The sequence below is a fragment of the Aythya marila genome, assembly GCF_965140915.1.
Source record: "Aythya marila genome assembly, chromosome: 1".
Taxonomy (NCBI): domain Eukaryota; kingdom Metazoa; phylum Chordata; class Aves; order Anseriformes; family Anatidae; genus Aythya; species Aythya marila.
In genome coordinates this window covers 124,535,627-124,551,493 of record NC_139042.1, presented here as the reverse complement: position 1 = coordinate 124,551,493, position 15,867 = coordinate 124,535,627, and the positions used below count along the sequence as shown (strand labels likewise).

The window sequence follows — 15,867 nt, the reverse complement described above, 5'->3', positions numbered from 1 at the left end:
TACCTTTTTTGGTTTGATCTTTCCGCCTCTCACAGCTTCTCTCTAATTGTTTCAGGGCTTTTCAGCACATGTTGGTCTTTTCTTTTTTTTTTTGTCTTTTTTTTTTTTTTTTTTTTTTTCTAGTGGTTTCCTCCCTTCTCTGCTCTCTTTCATCCCACAGATGTGCTGATTTCTTGGCTTTTTCTTGTTGGTCAGTTTGCAGGCAGCATCAGGGAAGGGTCTATGGTGATTTACATGCCACTCATCAGCCCAGAGCCTAGGGGGCTGATGGAGCTGAGGTGGTCTGAGAAGACAGGGTAGGGTCATCCACATGTAAGTGACCATGGTGGGAGCATGCAGGAGAAGTCAACACCATCAAGGAGGGGCTGCATGCTGTGACACTGCGAGGGGTGGGAGGAGGAGATCCTTCTCCTCCAGTGGATTTGGGGAAAACCCACCTGAACTTGTGCAGTGAGGGGGCTTGTTCTAGCTCCCACCTAGCTCACAACCGGGCTTTGCACAGGCTAGTATGTTTCCACTCCTATGCCTCATCTCGGGGCCCCTTTTGCCTGAGAACCCCCATTGCTGTGGCTCACACTTTCCAGCAACCCACTGGCTCTGACTCTTTCAGGCTTAATCAACCTTTTGTGACAGGTGTCAGACACCCAAGCCCCTCAGCTGCTCGTCCCCGAGGGCCGGGCTGGGGCTTTTCCAGGGGGTGAGGGAAGGGAGGTGACTCAGTGTGGCCGCTTTGCTGCTGAAGGATCCTTGCTCACTCTCTAGCTTCCCTCAGCTGGGTGGAGGATAAAAGAGACCAAACCATGTGCCTCACTTCAGCAGCTCCCTGTTGTGGTGACGGCTCTTTGTTATCACACGCGGCTCTTTGGTCTTCTGAGGAATGGGGTCAGTGTATGGCAACCTGGCACAACCACACCATTCGTGATGTTCCCTGGGGGGGGGGGAAACTTCTCAGCACCCTTTCGTGCCCTCTGTGTCACACAGCCCATGGGGTCGCACAAGAGAGGAAGGGAGGAGAGAAGATGGGGGAGAAATTGAGGCGGTTGGCGGGAGGGGTGTTTTTTCCTCCTGCTTATGAAAAAACAGTTTGTGGTGCCCAGTCCAAGCAGAAAACATCAACTTCTCTTTCCTCTGAATCAGCAGTGTGAAGATGGTGTGAGTGTGTGGGTGAAGACGAAAGAGAGCAGGGAGATGGAAGCATGGTGGGGCGACACGTACGGCTCCGCAACATGCTGCCACTTGCTGCCCTTCCCCTGCCGCTGCCCTGGGGACACACAGCTCCCTGCAAGCTGCTCCTAGAAGCATCTTCCTGCTACAATTCCCACCAGTTCCCCAAACCATCCTTAGCTGAAGCCATGCCTGTGCTCGAGGAAAGGCTTCTTTCTTGTAGGAACCAGCAAAGGAGAGAGACAACATGCTCTTGCTGCTGTCGCTTCCCAAGAGAGGCGGTCACGGGGGGCTGGTGGGGAGCCCCAGGCATTGTCCGGATCCGTCTGGCACCAAGGGGTGTTTAGGGCTAAGGGATTGTTATGCTGAGCGAGCATGTTGTGAAATGAAGGTTTTGGAGGCACTTTTTTACTCAGCAGCAGGCTATCTTTAGCAGACACCTGTGACGTCTTCGCCTAACGACACACTTTAAATGCTGACTGCCTTGACTGGCATTTTCATCATCTCCCAGAACAGGACCCCGCTGCAGAAACAACAGTGGAGAGAGCAAGATCAGCACGGGGACACCTTCTCACGGGTGTTCTCCAGCCTGACTGGCAAAGTGGCTGATAGAAAGGGTGTGAGACTCGGGCAGAGCTGTGGGAGGCAAGGGGCAGGCTACGACTGGCGTAACCCAAAGCTGGGGCACAGAAGCCCAGCTCACTAAATCCTCCTTCATCTATCTTAGACGTTAAATGACTTCAGCCAGGTTCCAGATTTACCGGCAGTGACCTCACTCAGAGCCTTTACATATCTCTTTTCTCGTCTTGCTTGGCATGCTGCATGGTTGCAAACTCCCCATGTGAAGAAGAAGAGAAATAGAAAACACTATTCTGCAGTATCATTGAGTTAATCTTGCTGAAGGAATTTTCCGTTGCATTTCCAGATTTCTGTGATATCATGTTTTTCTCTGAGTGATTCCACTTTCATGTTTTGGTCCTTGTAGCGCCAACTCTAAGGCTGGTCGCAATTTTCTGCTTTGTGTTGACTTTTTAAGGTGGTTTATGGTTTATCTGCAGACTTTAATTGACCTAAGAAGCTGTGCTGTGACTTGAAGATTGCGATATCAGCTGCACGACTTGAGATCAGCTGGTCTGAGTGTTCACCAAAAAGGAGCTCATTTAACGTGTCCTGATTGCTGTTTACCCAGAGCTAACAGCAACAGCTAGCAGCTAGCACCTCGTATCTGGTCAGCATTAATTGTGGAGAAGTGTGGAAATCTGTGGTTTTTCAAAAGCACTCCAGATCCCTCCTAGAAGAGAGATGGGATGCTGCTGGATCCCCTTTGGACATTCACAGCTACCTATAGAGATGGTGATGGGTATCGGCACCTTGGCCAATGCCTAGTTAAAGGATATCTATAATGCCACAGGATGTGGTTTTGTAACCCAGAGGGTAATGCTGACAGTGGAGCTGGGTGATGGAATAGCAGCGATGGTGCCATGGGTGCCAAAAGAGAGAGAGGCTGATCCAGATATGCCAGGCACAGATCCCCAAAGTTGCTGTTGCTTTCAACTGACCATGCAGTGACTGTGCTCCTCAAAGCAACGCTGCTACAGAAGGATGTGCCTTCTGCTCACGGGGCTCAAATCCTCTCTGTCTTACTCCAGGCAGTAGTGTGGGTCTCTCTGACACAGAAGAGGCACCTTGAAAATGTTTCAGATGCTGAGGGATGGGCATTGCATGGGTCACAGGGGGCATCTGGCTATAGACTTAGTCACATGTGTCCCGAGGAACTGTGAAAAAGCAGATTTGGTCCATGTGCTGTGTTTCGACAGAGCATCATGCCAGGAGAACATGAGTTTGTAGTTTATGGTACACTGGAGCTCTGAAAGCTACAGGCAAATTCCACTTATTAATAAAAAACAAGCTTTTTTTTTTTTTTTTTTTTTTTTCATTAATAGGAAAGCTAGGAATGAGATAGAAAAAGATGGGTAACTAAAGGAACATGCGATGCTATGAAAAATTATTTGCAGAAGAATGCAGCCTCTGGGAAGGTTCACGTGGATGATGGCTCAGCAGAGAAGGGGAGCAGAGCAGTGCTTCAGAATACTGAGAAAGAGAATAAAGTTTTTCTGCTTTGATGATCTCCAACCACTTTGCTTTGAACAATGCGAGGGAGGGAGATGGTGCATTTTTAAACTGAGAGGGTTAATTGTAAATCAAAATGGATTTTTTTTTTAATGTTTTAGTTTTCAATTCTCTGATGTTTATCAGTGTTGACAAAATGGAGGCAGCAGGAAAGAGATGAAAGGAAAGATGGGTTCACCCCTTTCTGCGACGCTGCATTTACACTGGATTAACATGGTTGTGTGATAGACTGAAATTCGGAGTGTGGTGGCAGCTGAGCTGGTTTTTCAATTTCTTCTCCATTTGACACCTCATGGCTGGTAGCAGCCTGCATCATTTGATAAGATTGCCTCAACTGCCCCACTAAATAAAAATACAAAATCAAATAAGCCCACCTGTTAGTCACAGAATCACAGAAGGATTCATACGGAAGGGACCTCAATGGGTCTCCACTCCAACCTTCTGCTCCCAGCAGGCTAACTCCAAAACAAGATCAGATTGCTCGGGGCATTGCCCAGGCAAATCCCGAACATCTCCAAGCACAGAGATTCTGCAGCATCTCTGAAAGCCTGTTCCATTGCTGAAACACACTTACAAGAGAGGCTTTTCCTTGTGAAGCCTGAAGTTCTTTTTTTGTTGGAGATAGAACTGGCTCTTAGTTATCTTCAAAGGAGGCTGCGACAAAAAAAAGGCTGTAGTTAAATATCTATGTAAAGGGGCTTCAAAATTCACAACAAGGGGTGGGACTTCCCATGTCACAACGAGGTCTGGGAGAGATCTAAGTTCTCCAGATGTAGCTCCAACAAACTAAATTCATAAAAATAAAGGATGTTCTGTCAGGAGTTAGTCAATGGGATTTAGCAATTTACCAATTAAGGTCACATGGGGAAAACATGTCTTTAAGCTCATTTTTTGGGGGGGTGGTGTAGCTTATCATTTTTCCTAGTTCTAGGAATTTTTTCTTTGTAGATGTTAGCTCCTGTTCTCCAGGAGGTGAATGACCCATGCTGAGCACCATTCACTCTGCTGGCTTCTCTGTCCGGCTTTTCTCAGAAAGCCACAAGAGACCAAAGGACCCTCCCTGGCTGTACAGTGTGCGTGAGAGTATAAGACAAAGTGGCTAATGTTTTTGTGTCATGTGTAGATACTTTAGACCCTTTGCTGGTGAAATGAAAGTGGCCCTGAAGTTCAGACTCTCTGTGCTTCCAGTGCTAGGCTGCCACATGATTTGATCAACATCCAAATGATTTCTGATGTCCACGGCCGTTGCATGCTGCCAAAATGTGGTTAGGAGGGCTTCACAGCTCTGCAGGTGTGACTGTCTCTCCTGGCATGGTGTACACTTCATGTTTGGCAAGGTTAATGGGAAGCAACTACCTCGTAGGACCCCTGGTAAAATCACACTTGGCATTAAAACGTAAGGTTACATGTGGGGGAACAAAGTATGGGGATCACACTTCCAGAACAAGATGCTGAATCCTGGGAAGCAAAGACTCCAGGGAGGAAGGCACTTGACGACATGGTGTATAAAATGGGATCTCCAAGAACGAACAGATTGTGTTACCTCTGTTTACAGCACAAGCTACTGGAACGTGTCCATAATTCAAAAAGGATGTGGAAAAATGGAAAAGGATTTAGCAGAGTGATACGAAAATAAAACCTGACTTGGGGACTAGAAATCTTGCTTTCAGATGTACAAGGCTTGAGGAGTTTGATGGATTTTGCCTAATCCAAAAGAACTACTGGTGAGCTCAGGCAAGTTTAGTGCAAACAAGCAGAAATCCATTTTACAAATCATATAGATGGTAGAAATATTTCCAGAGGTGCCATAAAGGCCAGGAGTATAAATGAGTTCAAACAGAGACTAGGTAATTTGCGGAGGATCAATTCTTCACTGGCTTTTGAATATAACGGCCTGGGTATGACTGCCAGCTCAGGATATCTTTAACTCTGGTGACAGGAAGCTCCTATATGTGTCTTGTCTCTCATTGCCTCTTCTTCAGGACTGTACATCAGGATTGTACATTATAGCAGAGTACCAGACCAGAGAGACCACGAGTCTGATCCAATACAACCGTCTTCATGCTCTTACATTTGCGATCTACCATCCATATTTTCTCCCCATGAATGAGAAGATGTAAAATACCGGCAGGTTCTCTGCTCTGGTAGATGAGCACTAGGACAACCAGTGGCTCGAAGTTAAAAACAAAATCTGGCTGGAAATGAGGTTCATGTTTTTCACAGCAAGGCTCTGACATGGGAATAACTCTTGTGGTGGCCTCTTCACCACCTGCAGACTGATAACATGAAAAATGATTGAAGCATCCTCTTGCTCAGCCCTAGGATATGGGATTCCCTGCTGAAACACGGAAGCCAAGCAAGGTGATCACCATCATGAGCATAAAACACTATCTATTCATATTTCTCCAGGCTTCTCCCTTATTCACAGCCCTGACTGGAGGTCCTCTCTGGTGGTGCATGCAGGCCCTTTTTAAGCCTAAAAAAAAAAAAGCCAGCTGGTCTTGCTCCACAAGAAAACACCAAGCACTGGGCTTGGAATCTGCAGAGGAGCGTGATTGCTGAGCTGAGGCACATAACCCAGGGGGAGAAGGAAGGGTGAGGGATCATGGACTCAAATGAACTGAGGTAGTGGTATGTGGGTGTGGGGACTTTCCCCCCGAGTTTAGAAGGGAGATGCTGTTTTTTCCCTAGCTACAGGTGGTCACAGGGCTCACTTGTTCCAGACCTGAAGAAGCTTTAGGGGTTTCTTTCTTTCTTTCTTTCTTTCTTTCTTTCTTTCTTTCTTTCTTTCTTAATTGCTATTACTGCAGTTTTCTTCTGTCTGTTCCTTACTAATTTAAGATAAATGCACTCTGAAAGACTGGTATACCCAAGGGTTCTCTGTGCCCACTGTAAGAGCAGATCAATTTGTGCAGAGGGGGAAATATGGACAACATTGTCCAGTCAAGAGGCAAGGGAAAGCTCAGTATCTTTAACAGGAAAGGGTGCTACAGTCAAAATAGCTGTGAAGTCTCAAGTTCTTTTATTTACATTGGCACAAGAATTAGGGAGGGGAAAAAAAAAAAAAAAAGTGAAAAAAAATAGCGCACCAAGACTAACAGCATTTCCTGCCCTGGTTTGTGAAAAACAAATGTTTGGGTGGGTGTACAAATATGACCTAGAAACCTCCCCATGTGCTTGAAGGTGGGAATCCAATCTAAGACACTCTCTTCCAAGTTTGCCTTCCCATCCCAACACCACTGGGAATGACTGCCCCTGCTTTACATACTCACCCAAGCATGCGGTGAGTGTACTCCAAGACTCTAAGACTCTACACAGGGGATCCAATGTGGGAGGGAATGCTCCTGGGTAAGTCTAATACCAGCTACAGATGAGGAGACTGCAAGTGACTTGAATGTATACATGTCTTTCGGGTGGAGGGACTTTTGGACTTGCGTGGGTCCCTCCCTGGCTGCAGAAGAAGAGGTGTGAGTCCTGGGATTACTAGAGCCTTCCCACAAAGTCTTTTAAGGCTCCTGAACTTGTGCAAGAGGCTCACAGGAGCTGTTCTGTTCAGCCTTATCTTCCAGACAACCTTCCTCTGACAGCAAAAAACGAAACAGATGAAAGAAGGGTATAGTTACACTGCGCCTGATGCACCTGATAGTATGGTACAACCCCAAAGAGATTGTTTTTTGAGAAAGGACACACTGAATGAAACGTCCCTTTTCTGACCCAGAATTGTTCTCATTCCAAACAAAAAGCTTAGTAAGAGCTGTGCTGGGCCAGGAGAAAGCTCTTGGAGCAGATGTTAGGAAAGTAACACACTGTCTCATTTAATAGAAATAGATCCGAGTGAGGATGAGTCTCCTTCCAGATTCCCTAGACCTTCCTTGGGCTCTCTAGGCAAAGGACTGTTCCTCCTGGAAGCCCGAGAGCAGCCTCTGTGCATCCAAATCACTCTGTGGACAACTGGCCAAGACAAATCTGATGTTAATTGACCACACGGGAACTTCTCAGTTACTCAAGTTTGACTTAGGCATGATCAGAGTCGTTCTTGGTTCCTCCAGCAAGTGAAACTTAGCTGGCCGTTCATAATTTTTTGTACCAAACATCCCAAATTCGCTGCCACCAGGGGGCACCTTAGGCAGGAAAGATGTAGCCGCGTGCTTACAGGACTCCAATTCGCCTCCCACTAATGAATCCCTTTGAAAGGCTTAAGAAAAACAACGTAAAGTGTACCCTCCAAGCTCTCAGTTTAAGCTCCATGTGGCTGAGCTGCCTGTTGTCTTGGAATGGCGCTCTGTTTCAAGGAGCATGGATCCTGAAAGAAGAGTTGGAGGCTTAGCCTTTGTGTGCCAGATAAAGCAGGAAGAGCTGAGCACTGAAGACTCCCCTGCCACAAATGGGAGACGGTAGGTCAGGGTTTGTTCTGGAAACCCTTTAAAACAGAAAAACTGAGATGGAGTGGGTTCCTCTCCCAGCAAGAAACTGCAGTCAACACCATTAGCAGTGCCGTACAACAACACTTATTTCTGCAGCTATGAAAGGGGATCTGCAGAAGACCCTGAACTATTTCTTATGAGCAAAACCTCAGGGGTCATTTGAATTACAAGGCTAGATCTCACAAATTTCTCCAGTGAATCTTCTGTGAAATCTGCCTTATGGAGAACCGGCAAATTCCAGCTCAAATTTTAGTCCGTATCTACCAAGCTGGTATCTCAGAAGATCGGGAGGTTTGTTGGAGCCACATCCTACAGCCTCAGATGGTTTTGAGACTTTGGGTATGACATAGGAAAAAAAAATGAAATGACATTTTAGAAACTGTCCTTCACAAAGGAAAACAGCAAATAGCTGTAAGTTGCCGTATATGTTTTCTGGTGTGCTTATGGATGAGCCTAACAGAGTGCTGCCTAAATTCATGATCTGGGGTGCTGACCAGCAGACACCCTTTTGTGAAATCATTTGGATGTGCAGTAACAGAAAAGCTGCTGAAAGATGTTTCAGGTAAGGGTCTTTGAAGATTTTCATAACAAATCATATACCGTCGTTGTGTTTAGTTTCAAAGTCTGATCATTGTGTTTGCCTTTGTACTGAGGCAAAAAAAAAAAAAAAAAAAAAAAAAAAGTTTCTGATATTTTCCTACACTTTTGGTACCTGAAAAAATGGATGAATTGCTGGAAGTTGCTGGAAGACCTTGGAAGTCTAAGCCATGACTCTACCTGAGCTGACAAAGAGTTATTAGGAGACACTTAATCACAGAGCTCTGGAAACTGACTATTTCTTGATACATGTTACAGCCTTTTCTGGTTTTAGGATCTCCAATCTGGGATATATGAAGCCTCAGCAACGTTTGGCAACAAAATTCTTCATTGCAGGACCTGTGACCTAACACCCTTCTGACATTATGACACCACTTCATGGATTAAGCAACTAAATAGAGAAGAAAGCCTCCCAAACCTCATTAGGACATTGGAAATGTTGGACTGGACTTTTTGAGGAAAAAAACTAAGGTGCACGGTAGATAATGTGAACCATAAATGTCATTACAAAGAAGTTTGGAGGTCTGTAGATTGTGCAGCTCCTACGGCTTCCCCGTGACAAATAAGATCAGCCCCATGCTTATTTCTGCAGCTATGTAAAGGGATCCACAACAGACCCTGAAGTATCACCTACAGCTCATATGTGGTTTGCGTGCTCGTCTGTCATCTTTAATGGGTGATGTGCAGCAAGTCACCTAAGCATCTGCTGTAGCCTGCCTGCAGCGGTACACCTGACGAGGCCGACAAGGCGAAGCTTATCTGCTCTGATATCGCAGCTCACCGAGGCTCAGCTAAGGAACGACTGTTGTGCATAGAGACTTCCAGCTGGGATGCAGGGCCTGTTCTTCCTGAACAGCCTGAGATGGGAATGCATCCTCTTCCCTGCCTGATTGCAAATGCCTCCCACAAGAGCAAAACTATACTTGGTGACACCAAGCTTGGCCTATAATCCATACCGTGTGGCTAGGACCTTTGCATACTGACACCCTGGGTCTTCTCTCACCCCTGTGATTGTCCGTGTTTTGCTACGACAGTGAAAGCTCACCAGGAAACAAACCCCGGACTCATTCACTGGTGGGCAGCGCTCCAGCCCTGTCCATCTGTGACATGTCCCCAGTCTGAGCCCACACACGTAAACACAGACTCCTTCCCTGAGGAAACACACAGCCATGAGTGTGTCTGTCTTTGACTCCATTCTTGAAATAAGGGAGAGAGGTGGGAGGGAAAAGTACATGGGCTTCTTAAGGATCTGGGAAGGCAAGTTCTTTTAGTTTCCCATATGGCGTATGGGAATGGGCTGAGCGATGAGACTCCTAAGCAGAGGGCCTAAAAAAGCCAATTAGCCCAGAGAAGTGGTGGGAAGAGAAGTAATTTTATTTACTTATTTATTTTTAAAGCTAATACAACGGTGTGGTTACGGGCTTTCCTAAAGCAAGGAAGGTTTTTTTTTCCTCCCAGACCAGCAGTGGCTGGAGGACTTCAGGTCCAAAGCAGAGTTCACCGTTCTGTCCGTGTGATGGTTTTGATTACGCCAGTCTTGTTTCATTTATTGACTCCAGCAGAGCCTGCAGGTGTGTGACCTCAACAACTCCCTCAAAGCAAGCAGTCCTGAAGGAGAGCTATGAAGAAGGAGGTCTTCGGTTTGCTGTTTCTGCTCTCCTGGTGGGAGCAGAGCTTCTGGAAGCCGGGGGCAGCTCCCACTCGAAGGGGCTGTGAACACCACACATCTCCTTGAGAGCTGTGACGACACCGAGATCAGGGCAAGAAAGCTGAGAAATTTGCCTCCTGGCAGCAAAACCTCTCTCAGACAAAACCACTGAGGGCTTTGACTGAAAGCTGAGGTCCGGCCTACAGCTGGTGAGGCCTGACCAAACGGCAAGTCCAGCCCGTGCACATTCCTGTGCAGACAGCCTCCTGCGTTTCATCCCGGCATGCGCCGACTTCTGGTGTGACCTTTGGACAGCGCCGAGGGAGCCCTGTCCCCAGCTGATGAGGCTGGCAGATGGTCGCAGGAATTACATGAAATGAGTGGAGGATTAGCACAGGGCTGAGAGAGGTGAGCAAGGCTCCTGCATAGTGCCGCCGCTTCTGAGCAGGCACCGGTGAAGGCGGACTTTGTTCTTGCCTTGTTGACTTCATTGATTTCCCCCTTGGAAATAAAATTAGGCTCAACAGTAGAAGACTTCTTTGCGGGTCTAAGGAAAGGGAAGAAACTGTAATATCCCATTGTTATCTGCTATCTGTAGCCCTCAGCTCAGGTCAGCAATGATGTCCCACGGGACACGGAGGTGACCAAATGTGAAAACAGATATTCTCCTAACTACTTCCATATCTGTAGCTCTATCTTCTAACTATCCATAGGCAGTGACAAAGGTGTTTATTAAAACCGAATAAGGTGGAAGAACCAGTAGAAGCTGTGGAGTTGAGGACTCCATAGAGACGTGCAGAAACCGGCTGGCGGCCCTTCATGCCGGCAGCCCTCTGTCCTGCAGCATTTCCCTCGGAGGAAATGGGGAACGGCTGCTCACAGGGCTAGTGCTCACACAGCTAGTGCTGCCCTGACTTGCAGCTGCTGCCTCACTCCCTTCTGGACGATCAGATGGATAGAGCCAGGAGTACTGGTGGTGTACCTACACAGAAAGCAGAGAACTCTCCACGCTTTCTCATCTGCAAGTGCATTCTTCACTACTCATAGTATGGCACTGCTGCAGTGGTGGGGAAGATAAATGAAAACTGGAATAGGCCTCTGTAGAAACCGGATTATCCTCTAGTAATTTATCTTTGGTACCAAACATTAAAAGGTGATCGGTCAGCAAAAATTTGGGGGGAATCCTGAGGACTTACTCCAACGTATTAAAGTATTCCAAAAATATTTTGAAATGAGCAGGGACTGGAATCCATCAATTTTTAAAATGGAGCAATAGTAGGAATATAAAATTGCACAAGTGCAGTTAGACGATACGTGCAGGTTGAATCAGCACATTCATCATCATGCCCAAGGCGAGCGGGAGCAGGGAGAGGCGTTGCAGGTCGGTCTGATGCAAGAGCTACCTGCTTTTGAAATGCTGCTCACCGGGGAGATGGCCCAAATGGCTGTGGCTGCAGCTGCCAGGGGAGCTTTGTGGAAGCAGGACGGAGCTGCAGTGAGCACGGCCTTTGGACAGGAGCACCAGGGCTGAGACAGGTCCAGACCCAGCAGAGCAGCAAGTGGGGGCAGTGGGAGCAGTGCTCCTCCACCCCGGGGTGCTGCCAGATCCCACCAGGCAGGCATGCACCTCCCTGAGACCTTCACACGTGTGAAGGGGCTTGGCAGTAGCTGTGCCCTTTGCACCATGTTCGTGTCCCTCTGCACCCTGAGCCATCCTGCAGCCAAACACGGCCGTTTGGATAAAACAACGATCGAGGCTTTGCATCTCCGGAGACTAGCAACTGTTTGTGCTGCCAACATCTCATCTGTTGCCGCTGTTGGACATGCACAAAGCCGCTGATGCTCAGACAAAAGTTGGTATTATTTACAGCTCCCAGTCCCGGCTGCTCATTGTGCGATTGCCAAAACAGAGTTTAAAAAGGAAGAAGCACTAACGGCAACTCTAAAGGTCTCCCAAGATAAAAGACAAATATTTGACAGATCTCTCCCAGGCAGCTGGTGGGACAAAGCAGCGAAGCTCTTGCCTCTCTAAACACTTTCCTTTCATTCTGTGACTGATGCTGCATGGGTCATGTTTGATGCCTGCCAGGGCAGGGATGCTGAAGAGGAACACTTGCCTGCGTGCAGCAGCCACAGCTTAGGTTCCCTTTCAGAACCTCCGTTGTCTGGTGAGGAAGCCTGATTTCGATTTCAAGAGCTTCACAATAGCCCTGGAGCTTTACATGTGTGGCATGTCCTTGCCCAAGCACCTGGCAGATGGAGCAGCATAAGAGGGAGGAAGCAGAACCCATGCACGCTGGTCTCCAGCATGCGGGGGCCATTCGAAGAATTATCACAGGTCTTTCAACTGGCATAGGGCTCTCCTCACCACCAGCTCCTGTCCAAACCATCATTTTTCTGCCAACCAACTTCCAGGGATCGGATCAGAACACAACCCAAGACATACAGACACAACCACCCACACGAGCTGTTTGAAATATTTTTAAACGCTTTTATTTACAGTGCTAGTTGAAAACAATATATATATTTATATCTATCATCCTCGTGATGTCTGTGCCATAGAAAATGCCGTGGCTATATTGCCTTTAATTTACAAAAAATGGTCACAAGAGAATCTAAAGGGAAAAAATGGAAATCAAAGTTTGGTCCCCAATTTACGTATCTCTTGATCTGTTTTAAAAAAGCCTCCAAATTAAAAAAATATGCAGTTATGATGAAATTCATATATAAAAACAACCCTTATCTTCTGAAAAATTCACGAGGGCCAGCTTGCTGTCTGTCATGTAAACTTGAAAAAAAGAAAACCTAAGATAAATCCCATCTCTGCGTATGGTTTAATAGAACCGTTATTTGCTTGTAATACTTTGTCTCTCAGGGTTCAGTGGGAAAGCAGATGAGAGGAGGCCTAGGACTGGAAAATGCACCATGAGATCTGTGCCTGCAGCCTCCTGGACTCAGGGAGAGTATCTGACAGCAGGTCCCGGGAGCAGAAGCTGCCAAGAATCTCACTCATACTAGTGAAGAAAAAGGGAGGGCGAGTGAACAGGAATGATAGGTGCTTGCCACGTGAAAAGCCTGGCATATGGGCCTGGTAAGGTTATGCACTGGGTCACAATGGGAAACAATGAGATTCTTGAGGGAAGAGGTTCGTTTCTGAGTGGGGCACAGCTGGAAGGACGTGGGGGATTAGAGTAACTCCAGGTGGGGAATGTCGTGGACGGGCTGGGATCTTCGGGTGGGAAGGAAACTGCTGTCTTCCCTGTTTGAGAGCATTTGTAACCTTTCCTCATCTGAGATTGTGTGAAGCCAGAGGCTAATGGACAGTGCAAGCACAGGCTGGAATGGAGGAGGAGAGATGGACGGAACAGAGGAGATGGAAGGGGAGAAGGACTCAAGCTGAAGACCCGTTCTCTGTCTTCTGTCTCTTTGGATCCACTTCATCCTGCGCATCACAAAGAGAAGGAAAAAAGAAGGAGTTACTGCCAGTTATACCAAGACACATAATTTCTCCACAGAACTCTTACTGCTGTTCTTTTCTCCATATGGAAATCTCTGCCTGGCCCACACTAAAGCCACTCCTCCTTACAACATCTTTGAATGCCTAACAACTGTTCTGTTGGTGGCCACAGTTAAGACGTGGACAGCTCCATTTGCAGGAATACCTGCACATTCCTTCTTACAGACCCCGAGATCCACCCCTACAAATCCATCTTCTGGCCGGAAGCCCAAGAATCACAGGTCTTTGAGGGGTCTTCATCCAGTACCTTAACTGGACCTTGACCCTACAACAAGCCCACCAAGTTCTGTTGTCCCCCCACATCAGATTTGTTGGCCCATCTGCTGCTGAAGCAGCAATGAGACCCGAGGCTGATTCGAGACGCTCAGCAACAGCATCCACGTGGATTTCGTCAGCACACAGCTGGCAACCTCGAACTTCTCAATGCCATTACTCTCACGCGATCACTCACCTCTTCCTCCTCTGCAGATCGTTTTTCTGCATGCCCATCCTGCTCTTGCCCATTCTCGTCTCCTTCTAAGCACAAAGAAGAGAGGAATCACGGGTTAGCTGAAGTAGCATTTAAGGCAATGTAATCTCAGTCAGAGGGCGCAGAGGAGGAATTTCCCTTTGCGATCTTTCATTCCCCACAGCCTGATTACCCGCCCACATATTCTCCCTGTATTAATTATACGTACCGTCATCCTCATCGCCACCTTCCTCTTCATCCACATCCTCAGGATTCTCTTCCTCATCCTCTTCAGCTCCGTTTTCCTCATCCTGAATTAAGCAAATTGGTCAGAGCAGGAATTGGCATCAGGACAACATTTCCACGAGCTCCTTGCTGCAAGCGTCATCTCCACACCTCCAGCCACTTCAGGCTCCGGTCTCAGGCATGCATCAAGTGGGTGACCTCTGCACTGTTATTCAGACAACATCCTTCCCACCGTCCCAGTTGCCCCATGCAGCCAGAACCCTCCTCCCACCCTGCCTCCTTTACAAAGCCAGTCCCCCCAGTCCCTCCCCACCCGTATGAAGCTGTGACGCCCACCAGCTCGCATCCTGACAGGCTGCTGCTGTCCCAAACCAGCAACCCAAGCATCCCCCTGGCGTGCTTGTAATACATCCGTTATCACACTGATTTGGACCTTCACCAGTCAGTGCTTTTCCTTGCTGGTCCTCCCTCCAGCCGTATGTTCCTTACAGACCTCAGGATGCCCGAGTGGGCGCAGCACCACGTCCCCTGTCACCTCCTCCTGACTCCTGCTTGTCTCTGCTCTCCCCTTTGATCCTTTTCCAAGCTCACGGGGCCGTGCTGACGACGCTAAGTCCTTCAAGGCTCATTCTCCACAATTACCCACCAGCTGGCTCTTCATTCACCCCCCCCTTCCTTCACGCGTTCCTCCTGCATCGCCCACGCTCCCTGTGCGTTCCAAGCCCGCAGCGACCCAGGGCTCCCGGCGCCGTGCCCTCACCTCCACCACCTCCTTCTTCTTCTCCTTGTGCACCGCCTTCTCCTCCACCTTCTCCTTCTTCTCCTTCATCTCCTGCACGCCAACCGAGACAAAACCATCCTGGCGCGCTCAGCACCGACCCACAAAGCCGGGAGGGGGGGGTGGTGGTGTTGCATTTTGGGCGGGTTTGGGCTTTGTGGCGTGCTCGTGGGACGCGGGACACGCGTGGCAGCACCCCGTGTGTGTGTGTGTGCACGGGGGGGGTGCTGCGTGCGCTCTTTCACCCAGATTCCCGCCACCTCCACCCCCCCCCCCACGATTCCCGCCCGCGCCAAGCAGCGCGCGCAGCCTCCCGCGCGCGCGGGCCCTCGCGCCCCCCGCCCCGCCCCGCCCCAGCCCCCCCATTGGCGGACGCCCTCGCGCGCCCCCCTGCCGGCCGCCCGCGCGCGCGCAGTGGGGGGGGGGTTGGGGGGGGGGGGTTCCGGAGCGCGGGGCGGGCGAGCCGCAGTCCTCGCCCGGCGCGGGCCGGGGGAGGACGCGGGGCAGGGGGGGTGCGCGCTCGGCGCGGCCTCACCTTGGCGCTCAGCTCCGCCGGCGCCTCCTCGACGCGTTTCTCCGACATGCTGGCGCTGAGGCGGGGAGGGAGGGAGGGAAGGAAGGAAGGGGGCTAAGGGGTGGGGGTGCGCGGTGAGGAGCGGCGAGTCCCGGCGGCTCCCGGCTTCGAGTCGCGTCCCGGCTGCGCCTCCCCGCCCCGCCGGCCAAAGTACTCAAAGGGTCTGCCGCGAGCGGGGGGGAGCCCGGCGGCGGAGGGGATTTATACAGCGCCGGCTGACGGGGAAAGGAGGGACCTGGCGAAGGGAGGGGAGAGGGGACGGCCGGGAGGCGGAGGAGGGACGGAGGGCGGAGGCCCGGCGGAGCGGGGCCGCCAGAACAATGCGCGGCGGGCCCCCTCCC

The 15,867-nt window shown here is 49.3% G+C and overlaps 1 protein-coding gene across 1 annotated transcript; it reads right to left on the bottom strand.

Annotated features, from left to right (window-relative positions):
* Window positions 1-13,044: 13,044 nt before the first annotated feature.
* PTMS (parathymosin) lies at window positions 13,045-15,867 on the bottom strand. Its single transcript, XM_082753554.1, has 5 exons — window positions 15,488-15,867; window positions 14,935-15,006; window positions 14,158-14,239; window positions 13,932-13,996; window positions 13,045-13,405 (listed from the first exon to the last, which is right to left on the bottom strand). The coding sequence occupies exons 1-5, from the start codon at window positions 15,533-15,535 to the stop codon at window positions 13,355-13,357; spliced, it is 318 nt and encodes a 105-aa protein (XP_082609680.1). The 5' UTR covers window positions 15,536-15,867; the 3' UTR covers window positions 13,045-13,354.

Bases quoted from the DNA above. Each gene is read 5' to 3' on its own strand.
- PTMS (XM_082753554.1), bottom strand. From the start codon at position 15,535: ATGTCGGAGAAACGCGTCGAGGAGGCGCCGGCGGAGCTGAGCGCCAAG. The intron at 13,997-14,157 runs GTACGTATAATT...CTTTGTGCTTAG, and splicing joins AGGTGGCGATGAGGATGACG to AAGGAGACGAGAATGGGCAA. The intron at 13,406-13,931 runs GTGAGTGATCGC...TGTGATGCGCAG, and splicing joins GATCTGCAGAGGAGGAAGAG to GATGAAGTGGATCCAAAGAG.